Here is a 21,272-nt window from a genome sequence, read left to right as displayed (position 1 = left end):
TATCATTTTAACAAGGAATTGTTATAAATTTAATTTAATATAGTGAATATATACTAATTAAATACTATTTTCTTTACTTCATATATTAGGGTTCTTCCTAAGATGCCATTAAAATTTTATGCAGGTCTCGCTAATATGTAGAACCTGAAACGTTGAAGTCTTGGAAACAGAAATTTGAATGGTGGTTACCAGGGACTGGGGGGTGGTGGGACTGGGGACGTGTTGGTCAAAGGATCCAAATTACAGATAGATGGGAGGAATAAATTCAGGAGTCTGTTGTAGAACGTGGTGACTGTAGTGAACAACAATGTATTATATACTTGAAAATTGCTACAAGAGTAAGTAGATTTTAAATGTTTTCACTACACGCAAAAAATCTGAGGTAAAATACTGATATGTTATCAATCAGCTTGATTTAGCTATTCTACAAATGTATACATATATTAAACATCATGTTGTATACCATATATAAACTTTATATATGTGAACATATATATGTATATATATGTAAATTTTTATCAATTGAGAAAATAAATGAATAAAATGAGAAAAACGAATTTTATGTAGTTGGGATCCTGGAAATCTTTCTCAACACAGTAAGTTTCTTATTCCATGTTAGCTTCATTCTTATTTTTCTGGGATGGTTTAAAAGCATCCCTCACCACACACACAGAAACCCAACAATGAAGGGGAGACTTCTGGCAGAAAAAATATTGACTGAGTTTAAATAGATCATAAGTGTTTTGCAGAGGCTCTGTTTCAGAGATTGCACGGCACAGATGTTGTTGACTGGAACACAGGGCTCTTTAGTGTTATGCCCAATAGAAGTATTTTAGTTGCTGTTTTATGAGTGGTATTTGGAAGGTGGTACCTATCCTTATTTTAATCCCTTATTGCATATGAAGCAACTGAGTTAGTGAATTCTCATGTATGGCACATAAGAAGCAAAGTTAAATATGGCAGGTTTCATTAGATTGCCTTCTATGCTGAAAGTTTTGTGGTTATACTCAGGTAAGCTAAGTAGAAGGGATCACTGCAGTGTCATGAGAAGTATGTGTTACAGGATGGTGGAAGGACAGACAAAAGGAAATCATCAAATTAATAAGTATTATTGAGTGCCTGATCTACATGAATATGCATTGTGACCTCCTGGGGCCTTTCTGCAACAAATCATGTGTCCCTTGTGTTCTCTTCACAGGTGATCATGGAGGAAGCACTTTACTCCCACCAAATGTCACAAATGAATTTCCAGAATATGGGACCATGGAGGAAGGTGGAGAAGGCCTAGGGCCTTCTCTGGAGTTTGATGGTGAGACTCTGCCATGCCACCCACAAGAGCAGCAGGGTGTCCTGCCTCTTACTGGCTGCCACTCTGGGCTCGACAGTGTTACAGAAGGACCAAAAGATGTCAGAGAGGCCCCCTCTCAAAGTCACCTCAAGGAACAAAGTTTACAGCCCATTGACTCTTTGATTTCAGCTCTGAAAGCCACTGAAGCCAGAATCATTTCTGGAACATTACAGGCTACAAAGGTACTGGACCAAGATGCTGTTTCTAGTTTTTCAGTTCAGCAGGTGGAAAAAGAGCTGGACACTGTCAGTCATAAAACACAGAGAACCAACAAACTGCTCCCTGCTGGCCAAAAAAAATCACCAGAAATACCTCCTTCAGCTGCAGTAACGACAGAGGAAAGTTTTTATTTGAGAATCCAGAAGGATCTGACCGCACTGTTAACTGGAGACACTCAGGCAGAGCTTTCCCAGATAATGAATAATGGAAGGAAAGGGGCCCTCTGTGTGCAGGAACCAGCTTGTCCTGTGGCCTCTCTGGGGAGCTCAGCAGTGACCTACCACTCTGCAGGCAGTGTTGGTTTCTTGAAAGAGCAGAGGTCTGCTCTTGGGAGAGAGTACCCAGGAGGATGTGATCGAAGCAGCTCCATGGGACGCCGAGGCCGGGTCAAACATGTGGAATTTCAAGGAGTGGAGATATTGTGGACAGGAGGAGATAAGCATCCTGTAGATTTTGAGACATCACTGCAAAGAACAGCCTCTCCTGAAAACAAAGAGTTTTCCAAAGTGCCACACCATTTCATCTCATCAGCTGGTTTGTGTAATTCAAGTAGTTTAACTGAGGGTGTTTGGGATGAATCCTCAAAAGCTTCTTCAGAGAGGCCAGGCACAAGCTCGGGGACATTCTCCCCTGTGCATCTTGATGAGAGTGGAGAGGATGAAGTCTTCCTAAAGGAAAACAAACAGCATCTTGAGAAGAAGCCTGAACCAGAGAGATACAAGGAAAGGTGAGTGCCCAGAGTAGCCCTGCTGTCTGAGATGCCTAGTATGTATCATAGAAAACCATTATCCTGTGCTCCACATGAGAACTCAATCACAATACATTGTGTCCTTGTTATCATAGAGTATAAGAGAACTTACTGTAAGCTAGGTTCTTTTAAGCTAAGATTCCTTCTAAGCTTCTCAGATATTAAAGTGATCTTGTTATAAAGTCATCCATTAGGCATGGACCAGAGAAACCGTTTCTGAAAAGACTGTGAACACTAAACTGTGAATTCTTTTCTGACATTTTCATAACATTTGACAGATTTCAAGTTTCCCAACATCAAGGTAAGTGTAATACCCCACTGTAGTCTTTAATGATATGAAAAGGTCTGGACTCTTTTGACTTGCCCTATGTAGCTGTTAGGCGTTTCTTCTGGGTATGACACCAACGCCTTCAATCCAGCCTACATACATGTATATACACAGAGGTTCCAGGTTTAGGCCTACTCAATTTCCTACATTTGTTTGTTTATTTATTTTTACAGAGACAAGGTCTTGTTCCGTCTCCCAGGCTGTAGTACGCTGGTGTGATCATGGCTCACTGCAGCCTTGACCTTCAGGGCTCAAGAGATCCTCTCACCTCAGCCCTCTGAGTAGCTGGGACTACAGGTGTGCGCCACCACACCCGGCTAACTTTTGTACTCTTTGTAGAGATGGCGTCCCACTATGTTGCCCGGGCTGTTTCAAACTCCTGGCATCAAGTGATCCTTCCACCTTAGCCTCCCTAAGTGGTGGGATTACAGGTGTGAGCCACTGTGCCTGGCCCTTCCTATGTTTAGAAATGACATCTCAGGGCATCAGAAGTAGACTTTCTAATTCAGTTGTTCGCTGGTATTCACATGGGAATTTCTTCTTCTCATAAGTAGCATATATTTTGATTTATGACCTTTTTTTATTATTATACTCTAAGTTCTGGGATACATGTACAAAATGTGCAGGTTTGTTACATAGGTATACATGTCCCCTGGTGGTTTGCTGCACCCAGGAACCTGTCATCTACATTAGGTATTTCTCCTAATGCCATCCCTTCCCTTGCCCCCCACCCCCTGACAGGCCCCGATGTGCGATGTTTCCCTCCTGTGCCTATAGGTTATCATTGTTCAACTCCCACTTACCAGATTTATGGCCTTTATAAGTGAACCTTGGCGTCATGTGGTATTTCCTGGTTTTTCTCTGGATTTCTGATATCTACACCAGCCTAGACCCTGGATAAATGGGAGACATGACCCATCTTTCTTCGCTCCCTTTGATTGTAGTCATTTATTGTGTACTGTACTTCTAATTTGTACCATCTTTTCTTCTGTCCGTCCTCATGACACCATATTTTATAGTTTATATGGGAGAACATCTGCGTCAAGGCTGAAGGTTGTTTTTTGTTTTCTTGTTCGGTGTAAGGAAATGCCTTTTCCTCTGCAGTTAACAAACCCACTGGGAGTGCTGCTCCTTTGGGATCACCAGCAGGATCCTTCCCCTTTCCCTTCCCCAACCCATTAGCTCTCTAGACATCCCTCCGAAGCGCCGTTGATATGTGGCAAGTGGCTCCGTGTTTATATTCCCACTGGAAAATACATTGCTGTTCAGATTAATAATTCATTCCTCTTTTCTTCCCACAAATATTTTTTGGTTGTCTTCTATGACCTGACACTGCAAGATGCTGGGCATAAAGGAATGTTCAAAATAGATATGGCTCACAGTCACTGTCCTCATGGAATTTACCACTGAAGATAAACACTGATCACATAAACCTGCTAATAGGTATAGGATCACAAACTGTGCTAGGTTTTGTGAAGGCAAACAGTAGAGACCTACTAGAAAGAATAATTTGGAAGGAAGGGAGAGGCCAGTTTGATTGATGGCGTGGGCAAAACTTTTTTGTGGAAATGGAAATTACACTGAGACGTGAGGAAGGAATAAGAGTTTGCCAGGCAGAGAGTGGGGTAGGAAGAATGTTCCAGGTAGAGGAAGGACACAGCATATGCACAGGAGGCTGCTGTGCTCCTTGACTAGTGTGTGCTTCCTGCAGATGTGTAAAGCCAAGGCCTATGCCAGGTTTGAAGATTTGAAACTCCACCAGCGTGGCTGATGCCTGAAGAGCAGGGGAGGCCAGGCACAGTGGCTCACACCTGTAATTCCAGCACTTTGGGAGGCCAAGGCAGGTGGATCACCTGAGGTCAGGAGGTCAAGACCAGCCTGGCCAACATGGTGAAACTCCATGTCTGCTAAAAATACAAAAATTAGCCAGGTATTATGGTGTGTGCCTGTAATCCCAGCTACTTAGGAGGCTGAGGCAGGAGAATTGCTTGAACCTGGGAGGCAGAAGCTGCAGTGAGTCGAGATTGCACCAGTGCACTCCAGCCTGAGCAAAAGAGTTAGGAAAAAAAAAGCAGGGGAGAAAGTGGGGTGCAGTGAGTGTGGAGAGGTGGGGAGGAGCATCATTTTAGGAATGGTCCAGTTTATTCCAAGTGCAGTGGGAAGCCACAAAGAGCATAGCATTTGGTCCGTGGGTGACCTTCAGTATTTAAAAACAACACACTAACTGCAGTGTTGAATGTGGATTTCAGTAATACCTGGGAATGATGTGGATGACTTATGAGATGCTTAATAGATAATTCCTATTTCTATTTTATTCCTATTCGTAGGAATATGAGGCTCAGAGATGTTAAGTAAAGTTGCTTCAAGTGATATAGCTAGTAATTGAGACAGCCAAAATTCAGCTTCTGGTTTTTCTAACTCTTGACCTTTTGCTCTTAACTAGTGATCTATCTCCCAAGTTTTTAATTTTACTTAGTTATCCTAATGTTCATTTTTAATATTCGAAAAGCATGCTGCATATTAATTGTTCACATTTGTGTGCCAAAATTAATGCCCCACCCTGTATATTGCCTTTTGAGCTGTTTCTAATCTCTCAAGGTTTTGGTTAGCCTTGCTTCTGTTAGCTTTTGTTAGGCCATTCATTGGCTAATTTTGGACCTGAAATCTCTCTGCAGTGCTGCTTTGTTGTCAGCAGAGGGCAGCTCTTGGCTTCTGTTGTAGTCATCTGCTTGAGAGTATTTGGCCTTATTTAAATCAGAAGGTATTAATAAACTGATGAAAGTTTAGTGTATTTTTTACTGAAATTTTGCTGTATCAATTTTACCTGATATATTTATCTGCTTTTGTTATAATTAGGAATGCTGGTAGTTGCAAATCATCTGAATGTGTACAGCATAGTTGGCTAAAATGAAAATTGAATGTTTTCTTCATACATTCATTGGACCAGATGTATTCACACATTAGCAAACTAGTTTGAAACTTTATTAAATTTATAGTGTCCTAGCCACGTGCATGCTGAGAATTTTTCAACCTGATTATGCTTTGTAGCTTCCTTTCCAAATATATTAAGATGTAAGTCAATGAATACAAGAGTTAGATCTCTAGAATGTTGTCCTTTTCATATAGTTAAAGGGGTAAAAATAAAGAGATTAACCTAATATTGGAATTCTTCACTCTTATTTACTTTTCAGGATCACTGAACAAGAGGAGCAGGTTAAGGGGGAAGATGAAGACATCCTTGGGCCTGGATATACGGAGGACTCCACTGATGTGTACAGCTCCCAGTTTGAAACCATTTTGGACAACACTTCATTATACTACAGTGCAGAGTCCTTGGAGACGTTATACTCAGAGCCTGATAGCTATTTTAGCTTTGAAATGCCCCTCACTCCAATGATACAACAGCGCATTAAAGAAGGTGGTCAGTTCTTGGAGAGGACATCAGTGGGAGGACATCAGGATGTCCTGAGTGTGTCAGCAGATGGTGGAATCATGATGAGCTATGCTAGTGGGGTCACCAATGGGCTGAATGATGCCGGCTACTCCATCTACACGAAAGGCACCCCAGAGATTGCCTTCTGGGGAAGGTACTAGTCCCATTCTCATTAATTTCATGCTGGTGGTTTTTGTAGGATTTCTTCCTTGGGAAATCTGAGTGTGGAATATATTTTTAAATCATTTGGTTAGTTTCTGTGGATATAAGCAAATGACGTGAGTAAAAAGTAATTTGAGTTTTAGGGCAGGCAGGACACACCTTAGTGGTTTGTCAAATTGGCAAACTGTGATCATTCTAGTCTGTGGTATTTCCTGGATAGCTATATATAAAATTGGATACCAAACAAACATTTGGGGATGGTGAGTAAGGTATCAGCTCCGGTGATGGCAGTGACGTGGTGCTGTGAAAAGAACACTAAGAGATTGTAGCTTTAGTCTGGCACTGAGGGTGGTTGATGACTTTAAGCAGGTTGTTTAATTAGCTCAGAGATTCCTTAATTGGAAACTAAAGTGTTGGACTATACAGTCAGCAAAGTCTCTTCCAGCCCTTTGAGAGGTCCTGTTCTGTATTCCTGTTCCTGAGATGTTGAAGGAAGAATCTGATTAGACAGATGTGTGAAAGAGCTAATATCTTGGTCTAAGCTCCGTGTTTGTTTTCTCTCTCTACTTTAAGATTTTAGTCTATCTGGGAGCTAAAATGACAAATTATGTACATTGTATGCACCATGCCTGTCATTTGGGGATTCCACTTCTATTTATGGGTTAGTCAGTGTTTCATTTCTTAATGCTCGTCATCCTCTGGTTATCTACCTGTGACAATTTTATGAATTTTGTTTTGATATATTTGTTTGTGTTTGTGTGTGTCTGTGTGTGTGTGTGTGTGTGTAGCTGGTTGGGGGAGTTAAATGGTGATAAACTATTTTAAAGCTGTTTAAAGCTATATGAAATAATGCCAGTGCTTTCCTATTCATATTACAGGTTTTCAGTGAACCTCTCTTTTTCAGCAGTCTGCCCTGTGGTGAGCATTTCCTATAACCAGTTTGTAGGTTTATAGTTGATTGGATGGGCAAATTCAGGATTGGCACCTTGTGACATTTTAGCTATGCATTTCTTTGTGAAAATGGATTGTGGATATTGGTTGTCTTACTGGGTCACGTTGAGAATAAAAAGAACAAGGTGTCCAAACCGCAAGACTTTGGTCTGAATTACTTGGGCAAGCCACTTATTTTCTCTGAAACTTGATTTATTTATTTGCAAAATGGGGTTAATGATCCAGTGTGTTGTGAGGCCATGAGATTTAAAGGGTTAATAGAGACCAAAGTACCTTGCACAAGACATGGTATGCAGCAGAGCCTAGGTAAATGTGTACATATGAACTGGTTGCCTGGTTAGTCCATGTCTAGACTTCCTATATCTGTGAGATCAGAGTGTCTCTCAGTGGAAGAGTCCTGGAGAGGGAGGCATCCCTGAAAACAGTGTCCCTGAGAGGGGGTGCCCCTCAGTGGAGGGTCCCACCTTAATCTTCCCCTTTCACCATCATCTCTGAGGACTACAAATTGTGATAAAATGCTGTAGAACAGGTATGCATATAATTTCACTGAAATTCCACTCAATATTCTAGGGTGAGTGGAAGTTGTTTATATTAAGACCAAACATGGTAATATATCCCAAAATTGAAAGCTGAAGAGTTTTGGGCTGAGAGGCTTCACTGCAGAAGCCACAGGGAGTGGATGTAAGTGAAGCCAAGAGATGAACACCAGTGAAGGAATTCGGTGAAAGGTTTATTAAATGTGCGGCTTGTGCACTTAGAGCACTTAGAACAGGAGGTTGTCATCATTTGGGCCCGCATGAGTGCCAGTCATGAGGATGGACAGAGTTAAATAGTTCGGAGAGAGTATCAGAGTAGGCTATAGTATTTTAGCATCTCAGATTTAGACAGTGGTATCCTTCAGGCCGTGTTGAGATAAAGTTTCAGCTGTGTCACCTGCATTGTCAAACCAGGAGATCTTGTCTAGTGATCAAGGACCACATTCTAGTGCTAAGTGACAAGCACCTTGGAGATGTGCCAGCCCACTTCTCCCCCAGCCTGGGCACTTGTCCTGTACAACTCCTGACTGGTGGTCACCCTACCTTTCCCTGAGCCCTGCCTGTGGCTTGGACAGAACAGCTTGGCAGGATCCCCCATTTTGTGTTCTTTGAGGTTGGCATATGATAATAAGTGGTTATATGTCAAGGAAGTTTTATTTTGTGATGTGTGTCTCTATTCAAGGTTAAAAGGTAGGGCAGGTTTAATGATCCTAAGAAATTTTAAGGAAACTGGGAAACATATTTTTCTTTACCCCTTCTGCCTTCCTGGGTGATTTGGGGAAGTTGCAGTCACAGAAGAATTGTGTTAGTATTGCGGGTTGTAGAATTATCACATTTTACTACTTGAAGGGGCCTCAGATAGCCTTTTTTAGTACTACAGAATCTGTATTCCAGTTTTGTGGGATATATTACCCAAAGCTACGTGACTTTCTAGTGAAAGATACTGTACTGGAATTCAAGTTGTCTGGTTCCGAAGCCCGATTCATTTGCTATTCTAGGTGCCGGGTCTCTTATATTGTTATTCTTCTTTTGATCTGATTTCTCTCATGCCATGTCTCACTAAGCCAGAAGTCTGAGATGGTCTGTTTCCAAGAAACTAAGTCCTAAATGTAGAACTGCTGCTTCTTGTTGTTGGTGGTGGTGTATGCATTCAATTTGAGGTAAAATTTACCAGGTCAATAATAAACACGTTTCCATAAATTTTTAAATCGATCAATGAGCTGGCCTTTTAAAATTTTGTCTGCATTAAAACATCCCTCTGCAGAGGTAAGGAAGTAGATATCAAGGTATTAAGCCTATCCCTCAGCCAAGCACCAAGGGCCCAAGTGTTAGAATTAAAGGAAAATAAAAAATCCAATTGTAGTAATATATTTACAAAAGAAAAGTGATAAGTAAAAGAAGTGCCCATGCCTGCCATTCCATCTGCATTCACTGGCCTCTGCTGCTTCCTTGCCAGTGGTGGGGGTGTGATCATATTGGGTAAAGTGAGCTCTGAGAAAGGCTCAAAAGAAAAGGAATAAGACTAATGAATTCTTCCCTGATCACGCCTCCTTGATATTTTGTAGACATGATCCAAGGAAATTCAGTATTGATTTTAATGTATACAATGTTAGTCGTTAACTCGTAAAAAATATTATTACTTTAGCTAGTCTCGAAACATAATTGTGTGTCCTATGTAGCCCATGGGTTTTATTTATTTGGTAAACACATGATGCTTAGTTCTCACAATGAGCTAGGAGGAAAAAAGAAACTATTAGTGTTTTAATTTTCCAAATAAGGAAACTGAAGTACAGAGAGGTTAAGTAAATTGCTCAAGGTCACACAGATGGATGGTAAGTGACATACTCAGCCCTCAAACACAGGCAGTCAGGCTCCAGAGCCTGTGCTCTTACTGAACTATGCTGAACTGGATCAAGTTAAAATGATTTCATGGTAGATCTTAGAACAAGACCAGATATCTTAAACAAAACAAAAATGTATTCGCTTTGGTGTTGCCTAGATTTACTTTTAAATCCTTTTCTGTTTCAAGATGTGTCTTTACTTTGTCATTAAAAGTTATTTCAGTGGGAGTATTAAACGGTCATTTGTTTTGAACACAAGATGACATTGTTCTCAGCTGCATTGCTTCTTTAAAGAAAGGGGCAAGAGGTTGGGAAAGGTGATTGGGGTGTTGTGGCACTTGATTCTTCTCTCTCTCAGGAATACCTTCCAGTCTTGGGCTTAGCCATCCTTTGGTGGCCAGAGGGACATTGTTCTTCCCCATTAATCTCTGTTAGAGACAGAATGCTTGTTCCTAGGTACCACAAGGAAAAAATAACATCCAGACAAAAAGTTCTCTTAGCAAGGCAATTTTCCTTTCTGCAGAACAAGGATTCTGTCTCTAACACTTTGTCTACTCAAGTCAAAGAAGAAAATATTCCAAATCTATAATATTCTAGTATCCAGTTGAGAAAGACATTTTTTTTTTTTGAGTGCCTATTTGTCTTTAAAAGTATTATATACCTTTGTAACATCAAGCGCCTCACTCTTTGTAAGGTGAAAAAGCCTCTTAAAATCCTGGAATCAATCTGGACAGGACTATTAGGTTGGCACAAAAGTAATTATGGTTTTTGTCATGACTTTCAGTGGTAAAACTGCAATTACTTTTGCACCAACCTAATAAATTCTCCCAGATGCTCTGCCTGCCTTTTGACCAGTGAGCTACATGTCAGCCAGAAACAGCTCACCCTGAACATGGAACACAATATTTTAATGAAGAAGCAATGAGGAGCGTCCCCTCCCTGTGTGGTCCAGCTTCATGGCACTGAAGCTGACCAGGGTTCAGCGGTGCTGTGTGAAGTCCTGTCACGTGGCTCCAAAATTAGAAAGGATAATTAGAGACTTACAGTTTATACACGTTTCAATGGGTTCCTTTGTGTCTGGGTGCTTCTCGCTCACGGGCTTAGCAGCAGATGACCACAACTTCAATCAGTAAGTTCTTAAGGCACAAATGTTGTCACTGTGACCATTAACAGAGTTGAATATTATCCATACCCATTGAGCTTGGGTTTGGACAGAAGAAAAAGAAATAGCAAATACAGTGACATGGTAGGAACTTGTTTTTAGGTTCTCTAAAACATAGGAAGCTGCTTTTTGAAATAACCTTTGTAGTGTGATAGGTCTATTTTGTATCTCAGCTTCCTAGTTTTTCTTTCAGATCTTGCTCAGGATACCAACGGGAACGGCAGAACAGGTGAATTACATCTGTGTGCGGCTGATCTGCCTGAGGGAAGCGCTTCAGTGTGTCTTCAGCCCACTCTGAATTCGACTTTTGTGGGGATTTTTTTGCCTTGCTCTTATTTGTTTCTCCGCCTTCTCAAATGGAATGCAGTGTTTGGAAATTTATTCTCTTTCTTCCCCAGTTTTTCTCTAATGTTTGTCCGCTAGGAAGAATTCATGCGAAATAAGTAGAAATTTGTTGAAATGCGATTTGAAAAATTGTTTCAACATCCCAGTTTAAACTTGAAGTCACTTTATTATAATATGTAAATATTAAAAGAATAAATTAAAATAATGTGACATTAGTGAAGCTAGTGACAGAGAACAGCATTTGGATGTTGTGAAATTGGAACGATCTGGCTGCCCACAGAGCTCCCGGCTTGCTTTCTGCCATTAGTGGTGGGAAGCTCGACTGCCTGATGGGTTCATGAGCATGTTGCTGTTGCTCCAGTAATCTCTTCAATCCTTTTCTTTTACATTTTAAATTTGTTCGGTCAAAAAAGAGGTTCTCATTTTTCTCTTTCTGGCTTCTTTCCAAAGTAGTTATAATGGTAATTTTTTTTTTTTTTTTTTTTTTTTTTCCAGACAGAGTCTCTCTCTGTCACCCAGGCTGGAGTGCAATGGTGTGATCTCAGCTCACTGCAACCTCTGCCTCCCAGGTTCAAGTGATTTTCCTGCCTCAGGCTCCTGAGTATCCGGGATTACAGGCACATGCCACCACACCTGGCTAATTTTTGTATTTTTAGTACAGACAGGGTTTCACCATGTTGGTCAGGCTGGTCTCCCACTCCTTACCTTGTGATCCGCCTGCCTTGGCCTCCCAAAGTGCTGGGATTACAGGCGTGAGCCACTGCATTTGGCCGATTTTTTTTTTTTTAAACCATGAAGGAGTTCCTACTCATTGATGCTGGTTAGGGGCTCTTGTAGTTTTCAGAGCCAGTTATTCCTGGTTTCAAATTGTCTCACTTTGTAGATGTGTAATTATGAATAAATACATAAAATCTGGGACCCCTTCCTAGTGTAAAATGAAATTAATAATACCTATCTTGTAAAGGAAGGAGGAGCAAACAAGATTAATCAGATTAAACAAAAATCAAGAAAAGAAAGTCAAGTGCCCTAACAATGTCTGGTATACAATAGATGCTAATTAAATACAAATGAATATCAATAACAATAGTAACCTGAAGAAAAGTTATCCTGCCTCTCAGCCATGGACAGAAGCCCTGCGTCGGACACTTACTATGCGACTTCCTTAGAAGTCACTCTCTTTCTGTTAAGCACAGTGCACTGTGGTAGGCAGAATAACTTAGAGAGCTGAGACAGAAAATAGGCAGTAAAGCCATCCTTTTTCCTGGCAGCTTGATCTCAGGCAGGTCTTTTCATTTGTGGAACTTCTGATTTCTTATTGGTAAGATGGAAATAGCCTTATCAAACAATTTACAATGTTGTTGTAAGACTTTGCTAAGTTATAGTTTGTGGATATTTATTTTAAACCTATCATGGGTTTCATAGTAGTCTGAGTAAGAGTCTAAGGAATAATAAGAAAACAGATAAGAGACTGCCTGGTAAAAGGAAAGTTGCAAGGATTTGATGAATGTTTGACTCTAGGACATATGGGGCTGAGTCAAAATGCTTATGAGAGTTCAAGCATGGGTGACTGGTTGGAGCAAGAAACCCTCCACCAGAGTTGGGGGAAGCAGCAGGGTTGATAGGAGAACACCTAGTGGGATCAAATTTAAAGAGGTTGAATTGGAGGAGAGAGAGGGTTATTTGTGTAGGGCTGGGGGAATATGGGACTGAAAGTCACTAGACTTTGGAGTCACCCTTGTAGACATGAGACTTGCAGCTGTGAGCATGAGAAAGCTCTCAAGGGCAAGGAGTAGGCTGAGGATGGGACTGTGAGGGGCTTACACACAGGAGCACTTAGGTCTTGCTTATGTATCCTTCTAATGCCATCTCTGTAAAAAGTGCGCCCTCTAAGGTCAGTTTCCTGGCAGGTTTTCTGTGTTTTTTCCCTTCTCCAACAGTGGGTCGATTGTCAGGGAGCTCAGGATGGAAGCTAAATGCACTGGTCACTGATTGTTCTTTCGGCGCCCTTCAGGCAGCTCTGGCCTTGGTGGTTTTGTGCCCTCCCTGTCTGTTTGGTGCATTTTCTATAAATTAGTGATGACTTCAGGAAGTGGTCTTGGATTTGAAATAGCTATTCCTGGAGACATTCTAATTCTGTGGTTTAAACCTTAAACAAACCAAAGTAATTCCCTGCATATTGGTGGATATCGGTGTGAAGAGCATGATGGGGCGCCTGTTATTTGGATGATCTTTGATCAAAGAATGACATTAAATGATAAAGGACATTGGAGGTATAAGTGATTACAAGGAGAATCATAGGTCTAAATAAAAACTGGAATGGTGGTTAAAACTTTAATTGATCCAGATGCAATAAAATATTGTACAAAAATATTTTATTCATGTATCAGTACAATATTTAACTTTTAAAGGAAGTGATAACATTCATCTCAGCAGAGGTCACTTAACACCATATTTGCAACACTGGATGTTATCCATTGAGCCTTGGTTTGGGGAGGAAAGGGAGGAAAAAAGACAGGGACTTTCCCCAAGTAAATTGTTGTCTGAAGGTGTTTTACATAGGAGTACAAATTTGCCTGAACTCAAAATGGACTTGTTTACAGTACTTTAATCTTCTTTTTCACTTTAAACCGAAACACAGAGCTACAGGGAAACCTTATTTTATTGCGCTTTGCTTTGTTGCTTTTTGAAGATACTCTTTTTTTTATTCAAATTACAGATTTGTGGCAACCCTGCCTCAAACAAGTCTGTTGGTGCCATTTTTCCAATAGCAAGTGCTCACTTTGTGTCTCTGTGTCACATTTTAGTAATTATCTCAATATTTCAGACTTTTTTTTATTACTGTTATATCTGTTATGGTGACCTGTGATCAGAGATATTTGATGTTACTATTGTCATTGTTTTGGGGCACCACAAACCATGCTCATATAACATGACAAACCTTGTTAATAAGTTTTGTGTGTTCTGACTGCTCCACCAAACCAGCTGTTTCCCCTCTCACTGCCTTTCTTCGGGCTTCCCTATTCCCTGAGACACACAATATTGAGATTAGGACAGTTAATAACCCTGCATGGCCTCTAAATGTTCAAGTGAAAGGAAGAGTCTCATGTCTCTCACTTTAAATAAAAATCAAGAAAGGATTAAACTTAATGAGGAAGGTGTGTTGAAAGCCAAAATACCCTGAAAGTTAGACCTCTTGCACCAAATGGCCAAGCTGTGAATGCAACGAAAAGTTCTTGAAGGAAATTAAAAGTGCTACTATATTGAACACATGTATATTAAGAAAGAGAAATGCCTCATTTCTGATATAGAGAAAGTTTTAGTGGTCTAGATAGAAGATCAAATCAGCCACAACATTTCCTTAAGCCAAAGCTAAAGCAAGGCTCTAACTCTCTTCAATTCTGTGAAAGCTGAGAGAGGTGAGGGAGCTACAGCCGAAAAGTTGGAAGCTGGCAGAGGTTTGTTTACGGGGTTTAAGGTAAAAGTACTAGGTGAAGCAACAAGTACTGGTATAGAAGCTGCAGCAAGTTATCCGGAACATCTAGCTAGGATAACTGATAAAGGTGGCTACACTAAACAACAAATTTTCAATGGTGACAAAACAGCCTTCTATTGGAAAAAGATGCTATCTGCTATCTAGGACTTTGTTAGCTAGAGAGTAGGAGTCATTGCCTTTTCTTAAAGCTTGAAAGGACAGGCTGACTCTTGTTAGGAGCTAATGCAGCTGGTAACACTAAGTTGAAGCTCGTGCTCATTTGCCATTCTGAAAATCCTATGGCTCTTCAGATTAATGCTTAAATCTACTCTGCCTATGCTCTAGAAATGGAACTACAAAGGCTAGATTACAACACATCTGCGGACAGCATGGCTTACTCACTATTTTAAGCCCACTGTTAAGACCTACTGCTTAGGGGGAAAAAAAGAGATATCTTTCAAAATATTACTGCTACTCATCGACAAGACACTTGGTCACCCAGGAGTTCTGATGGAGATGTACAAGGAGACTGATGTTGTTCTCATGCCTGCTAACACAATATCCATTCTGCATACCATGGATCAGGAGTAATTTTGACTTTGAAGTCTTTTTGAAGGAATATATTGTGTAAGGCTATAGCCACTATAGATAGTGATTCCTCTGATGGATCTGGGCAAAGTCAGATGAAAACCTTCTGGAAAGGATTCACCACTCTAGATTCCATTCAGAACATTTGTGATTTGTGGGAGGAGGAGGTCAAAATATCAACATGAGCAGGAATTTGGAAGATGTTGATTCCAGCCTTCATGGATGACTGAGAGGTTTGAAACTTCCAGTAAAGGAAATAACTGCAGATGTGGTGGAAATAGTAAGAAAACGAGAAGTGGAGCCTTAAGATGTGACTGAATTGCTGCAGTGTCATGATAAAACTTTAATAGATGAGGAGTTGCTTCTTATGCATGAATAAAGAAGTGGTTTCTTGAGATGGAGTCTACTGATGAAAATACTATGAAACTTGTTGAGATGACTACAAAGGATTTGGAATATTTCATAAACTTAGCTGATAAAGCAGTGGCAGGGTTGGAGAGAACTGACTTGAATTTTGAAAAAAAAGTTCTGTGGTGGGTAAAGGACTGTCAAGCAGACTCACAGGTTTGTGAAAAGAAGAGTCCATTGATGCAGCAAACTTCGTTTGTCTTATTTTCAGAAATTGCCACAGCCACCTCAACCTTCTGCAGCCACCACCACACTGATCAGTCAGCAGCCATCAACATTGAGGCAAGTCCCTCCATCAGCAAAAAGATTAGGACTTGCTGAATACTCAGATGATCATTGGCATTTTTTAGCAATAAAGTTTGTTTTCGAATGAAGGTATGTACACTGTGGTTTTTAGACATAATGGTGTTGCACACTGAGTAGACTACAGTGTAAACCTAACTCTTACAGGATTCACCACTCTAGATTCCAGAAATGTGTATGACTGTCTCTATTGTAATACTTGCTTTATTGCAGCATTCTGGAATAGAACCAGCAATATCTCCAAGGTATGTCTGTATATTGAATTGGCTCAAGCTGTTAGCAGAGCCTTCATTTTTAGTACTTGAGACAGACAGTGGCCATGGTGCAAGGGAAGGTAAATATGTTTCTCATGAATGCTAATGAGGATTAATATTATACTCTATCCTGTCTACTGTTAGATAAATGCATCCATTTCCTAATTCCCATACCTCATATGCTGTGTCTTATGCCTGTGCCTCAAGCTCTATTTGCAGGTATTCTACTGGTCTCTGAATCTAAAATTATGAAAGGAAAATCTTATAAATCACACACACTGAACTCCTGAGATTTTCTGATGTTTTTACTCACCATTTTGCCACCCAACAGCATTCACCTGGGAGCTTATTAGAAATCCAGAATCCCTGGCCCCACCCTGAACTACTACATTAGAATCTGCATTTTAACAAGAGATCCAAGTGGTTTACATTCACATGGAAGTTTGCAAAGCACTGGTCTACAACAGTGATCCATGGAACAAACCTTTGGACCAAACCATGGACCACAAAAGTTTGATCCATGGACCAAACTTTTTGAGTATTAAAGCTGTAGTACAGTGGTTCTCAAACTTGATTGCACATTAGAATCATGTGGGGAGCTCTATAAGCTTCTCATCTCCACTCTTCACCGTCAGAGATTCTATTTGTTCAAGTGGCACCTGGACAGTGATAGCTTTAAAAGCTTCCCAGGTGATTCTGCTGTGTAGCTTAGGTTCTTAACCCCTTGCTATTCCCAGGTGTGGGCCTCAAACTAATAGACATCACCTGGACCTGATTAGAAACGTGTCTCTCAGACATCACCCTGGACCTACTCAATCGAAATTTGCATTTTAACAATTTCCCAGGTGATCCATGAACGCTGGAAAGTTTGAGAGGCATTTACTGGAAGTTGCTTAGAGGCAGAATGCAAAGCTGAGACAGTCCTTGTTCTCAGGGGGAATGGGACCGTTAAAGGTAACTTTGCTTTTGGAGGGGAGGATTCTCTTAACAGAGGTTTGTAAAAGTGAGTGCTCCTGGCTGTGAACCTGGAAATGATTTCTTGTGTTGTCTTTGGTGTGGTAGTGATAGGGAGTCCATCCAAACTATACCAATAGGGATTGATTCACTTTCCTGCTTAGAAAACAGTATGGTTTGGTGGTGAAGAGTGTGGGTTCTTAAGTCAGACTGCTTTGGTTCAAATTGTAGTCAATTCTCTCTCTAAACCCCAAATTCTTTATCTGGGAAAAGGGGTAATAATTTACTGGCACTTATTGAATACTCAATAAATGTTGGCTGTTATTATCAGTAATAACAGTGCTTGAAATATTGTCTTTAAAACTTCTTCAAAGTCACCCAGTATGAATGGACTGTGGTAAAATCGACTTGAGATGTTCTTTGTCTGTAATAATAATCCTAAGAGCCTTCGATTCCTTGACTGTGAGGAGGTTTAATGATAGTTTCTTTTATTGTTTTTATGATTACTCTATTTGGAAGTGCCACCTCAAGGTAAACAAGGTGACATTTTCTTGTCAAGAGTAATATTATAGTCTTTAGTATAGAGAAAACAAGATGTACTGAATAGTTACTATTGTGAAACAATCATAAAAAGTTCATTATTCGTAGTTGGCATTTACTTAGCAACTATTTTAGGATTTAGCACGTAATATTATACTTAGCTATAGGCCTGTCCCTTCTGGTAGGCCGTGGTCTTCTCAAGTTCTAAGTTTTGGGACTCAGAAAACCCCTGGCACAATGGCCAGAGCATATTGGGCACTCAGTTTTTGTTGAATGAAGAACTTAATGAGCAGCTGCTCTACAGTAGATATTAAGGTGTATCCCAAACAGGCAGATCAGGTAACTTCAGAAATAACTCGTGCAGAGCACAGAGGGCCAGGCTCTACAATTCTGAGGTGGAGGCTACTTGCATCATGGGATGTAATGGAGGCCCTTATGGGAGTGCTGCCTTTTGAGGTGGACTGTGAAGAATGAGTTGGATTATGTGTGAAGGGTTGTGGGTGGCGTGGAGCAGGGTGACTTAACAGATAGAAGCAGCTAAACCATGGCAGAAGTAGCAGCAGCTTCTTGGATCTGGGGACTTGAGAGATGAGAATAAAGGGAATTATTAACCTCTTTGCCTCCTATTCTGTTAATTGTCCAGACAGAACAGGTGTTGCTGTACTCCAAGAGGTTGTAGCCATTATGCAGTTGGCTTTCTAAAGCTTCTGTAGCATTTTAGGCATACCAAACAGTGTAGACAATAATAAACACCTGTGATCTCATCATCCCACTTAGGAAATAAAAGCATTTCAGATGAATTGAAAACTCCTCTCCTCTTTTTGCCTCTGGTTCCCATTCCTCTCTTTCCTTTCTGAAGTAGTGAAGTAACCATGAGCTATTGATATTTATCATTCCTATAGAGATGTGCTTCTACAATCATTATACAGTTTTGTTCAACATGTTTTTCAACTTCATATACATGCTATCTTCTTGTTTCCTTTTGTGAAACTGACCATTGTGTCTGGATTCTTTCATAGGTGCGAGTTGCCTTTGCCCAGCAGTGGTGGCTGCTTTTTTAGGACGTATCTGTATTTTTAGATTGTCCCTTTCTATCTTTACATTTTTTTCTCAATGATTAAAATTCATTCCTATGGACTGTGCCCTAGTTTTTGTTTAATTGCTGTATAGTATTCATTATATGAACACATTCTAGTCTATGTTTTCATTTTTCTATTTATGGGGATTTTGACTGTCTTATGTCAAACAGCATGGTAGTGCACACATAGCCTTCGTGTGGCTTTTCGTGTACACATGGAAGAACTTCTCTAGGCTGGGTATATATTTAGAAATAAAATTACTGCATGCTAAGTATAATCATTTTCTGGTGGACCAGAACATTCTTAAAAGGACATGTTACATGTTCTTCAAGTGTATAATTTTTACTTCTGTTTAGAAAATATTTTTTAGTCTTTTAAATCTCCACATCCTCATAATCCCCATATCCCAACAGAAATAGCAAGAGCCCAAGGAAAAGCATGGAAAAGAAACTGAAGTAAGGCTGGTTTCCTTTGCTGTTAGAGGCTGATGCACACTCTGCCATCTATTGGTTAGGTCTGGCAGCCACGCTTCCAGTGGATCCCAGCTCCTGCTGTCTGTCCTTGGTTGTCCAGATGCTTCTGTGGCAGTTGTTGCCTGTGTCTGACAGCTGTGAGTGTTGCCTGGCCACTTACATGTCTGAAGCAGGCTCTGGACAACAGGACAATAAATATGTTCACATCCACGAGCAGAAAAATCAAAACTAGAAATGAAAATGGAAAAACACAAATTATATAAGATTAAGTGTGAATTTAACAGAGCTGAATTGTATATAATGTAAATAACTGAAATCTATTTTGTTGTCTATTTCAGTCATTTATTTAGGACCAGACTCTGTGTGCTGTAGGAAATTGCAGTCTGTAGAATAATTCTCCAAAAAACTTCAGTGCTATTAAAACAACGCCGAAGTTACTTTGTTTGGAACGATGCTGGACAAATGTCTCCTTTCCCTTAAACGGCAACCACTCCAAATAAACTTAGACCGTTGCCTTTTCTGCCTGCTGTCAGCTTGCCGTCTGGCTCTTAAAGAGTTAAACTGGAGGTTTGTGAGGTCATTTGTGATTTCATTGGGTCTGGACTTTTGAAGCAGGTCTCTTGGAGGGAAGCTGTGTTGAGAGAGGAGACTGGGAAGAGGGGGACGTCCTACTTCAACTTCTTTCAAGTTCGTTTCCCTGAGCCCCTGAGGGATCCAGTGGCATTCTGGGAGAATGTCACTGCGGAGTCAGTGTGTAGCAGTTTGTACTTGCAACAGAAGCAGCTTTAGAAGTACATTAAAAGAGCCCTTCGGGAAGATGAAAGTTTGCTGAGCAGATGGAATGGGAGAAGGCTCTTCAATTTGTGACAAAATTATGGGCAGACTGTTTGCTGACGGAGGTAACTGAAATTTGGTTTATTGTCTTTGTCTGGTCCTAGGCAGTGCTGGATTATGTATAATTTATAGAAACTTTTTTGGATTTGAAAATATATGATTTCAAAAGAAAAGCATTGAAAGCAGATCTTAGGGCAAGACTTAGGAACATGATCCTATGTTAGTTTCTAAATAAGGGTGACAAATGAAGAGTATATTTATTATAGGGTCTACAATGTTTGGGCAAAATGAGATTTTTCCCTAATGGAGTTATGCTGCTCTTTGAGGTGCTTAGACATAGCTTGGTGTTCCTAGACTGCATGTGGATTCCAGCTACCCTTTGTGAAACCTCATCCAGGCTTTGGAAGGTCACTGATTTGAGCTTCATCATGTAGTGGAGTCGGTAACGACTGCTGCACAAGGCTATCATTCTTATTCTGTGTATCACTGCTCTGAAAGTAAAGTTGGCTGTGCGTTAGTACAAAAAGGTGATTCATCTTAGAATTCAGCGTTATGCCTGAAACTTCAAAGGCTAGCCAGTTATCTAATGAAAAGGGCATAGGGAGTTTTTTTTGTTCCCCTGGATCTGAGGGAATTTCAGCCTCAAAGTTTCTTTATGGGAAAGTTTCTGTTTTCACGTTCAACAGGCAGGGGATAAGTGAGGTTAATGGTGCTAAAGAAGGGGAAGTGAGCCTAGTCCACTGATATGTCCATTTTTGAGATGCCTGGGATTGAAGAATAATTCATGACCATCCAAAACCCAGCAAGAACTTCAGTGCTTGTCCAGGATGGTCATTGATGATAACAGGCATATTTGTGGGTACTAATTGGTAAAATTGGCATTTCTTGCCTTGATCGCAGATTATAAGTTCTTATTTCCAGTAATTTATAATGCCATTTGTCTTGCTAGCCCATCAGTATAACAATTTTGCCTCTTCTGTTTGGTCTTTTGGTCCATGACTTTAATAAGAAACTACAAAGAGAATACTTGAGGGGGAAAAAAGGCCATGAAACATATTTTATGAAAGGCCTAAGCAAAGTGGATGTGATTCTGACTTAGGAGTCATAGGCTCATAGGCTTAAGTTTTACTCCTTACAGGTTGGCCTCTATCAAGTTGAACCACTTGCTGAAGCTCAGCTTCTTCATATATGAAATAGCAATTACAGTATCTAACATGAGAGGCGGTGGCTGTGAGGATTAACTAGGGTGTAGTGCATGGGAAACAATTACCATAGTTCCTTGTGCTCTAAAAGA

The 21,272-nt window shown here is 40.4% G+C and overlaps 1 protein-coding gene across 9 annotated transcripts in view; it reads left to right on the top strand.

Moving 5' to 3' along the window:
• Positions 1-21,272, top strand: part of PSD3 (pleckstrin and Sec7 domain containing 3) — a 674,493-nt gene that overhangs the window by 341,376 nt on the left and 311,845 nt on the right. For 7 of the 9 annotated variants that reach the window (XM_064368706.1, XM_012435239.3, XM_064368707.1 and 4 more), the window contains 2 exons: positions 1,199-2,294; positions 5,835-6,230. In XM_064368706.1, the coding sequence (XP_064224776.1) occupies positions 1,264-2,294; positions 5,835-6,230 (1,427 nt within the window). In that variant the 5' untranslated portion in view covers positions 1,199-1,263. Of the gene's footprint in view, positions 1-1,198; positions 2,295-5,834; positions 6,231-10,678; positions 10,696-19,777; positions 20,044-21,272 lie in introns of those variants that run through there. The other 2 variants (XM_064368708.1, XM_064368709.1) reach the window with 2 other exon arrangements.

The sequence above is a fragment of the Aotus nancymaae genome, unplaced genomic scaffold (genome assembly GCF_030222135.1).
Source record: "Aotus nancymaae isolate 86718 unplaced genomic scaffold, 86718_ANA_hifiasm-v0.15.2.pri h1tg000079l, whole genome shotgun sequence".
Classification (NCBI taxonomy): domain Eukaryota; kingdom Metazoa; phylum Chordata; class Mammalia; order Primates; family Aotidae; genus Aotus; species Aotus nancymaae.
The sequence above is the reverse complement of the archived record's forward strand: the minus strand, read 5'-3'. Positions and strand labels throughout refer to the sequence as shown.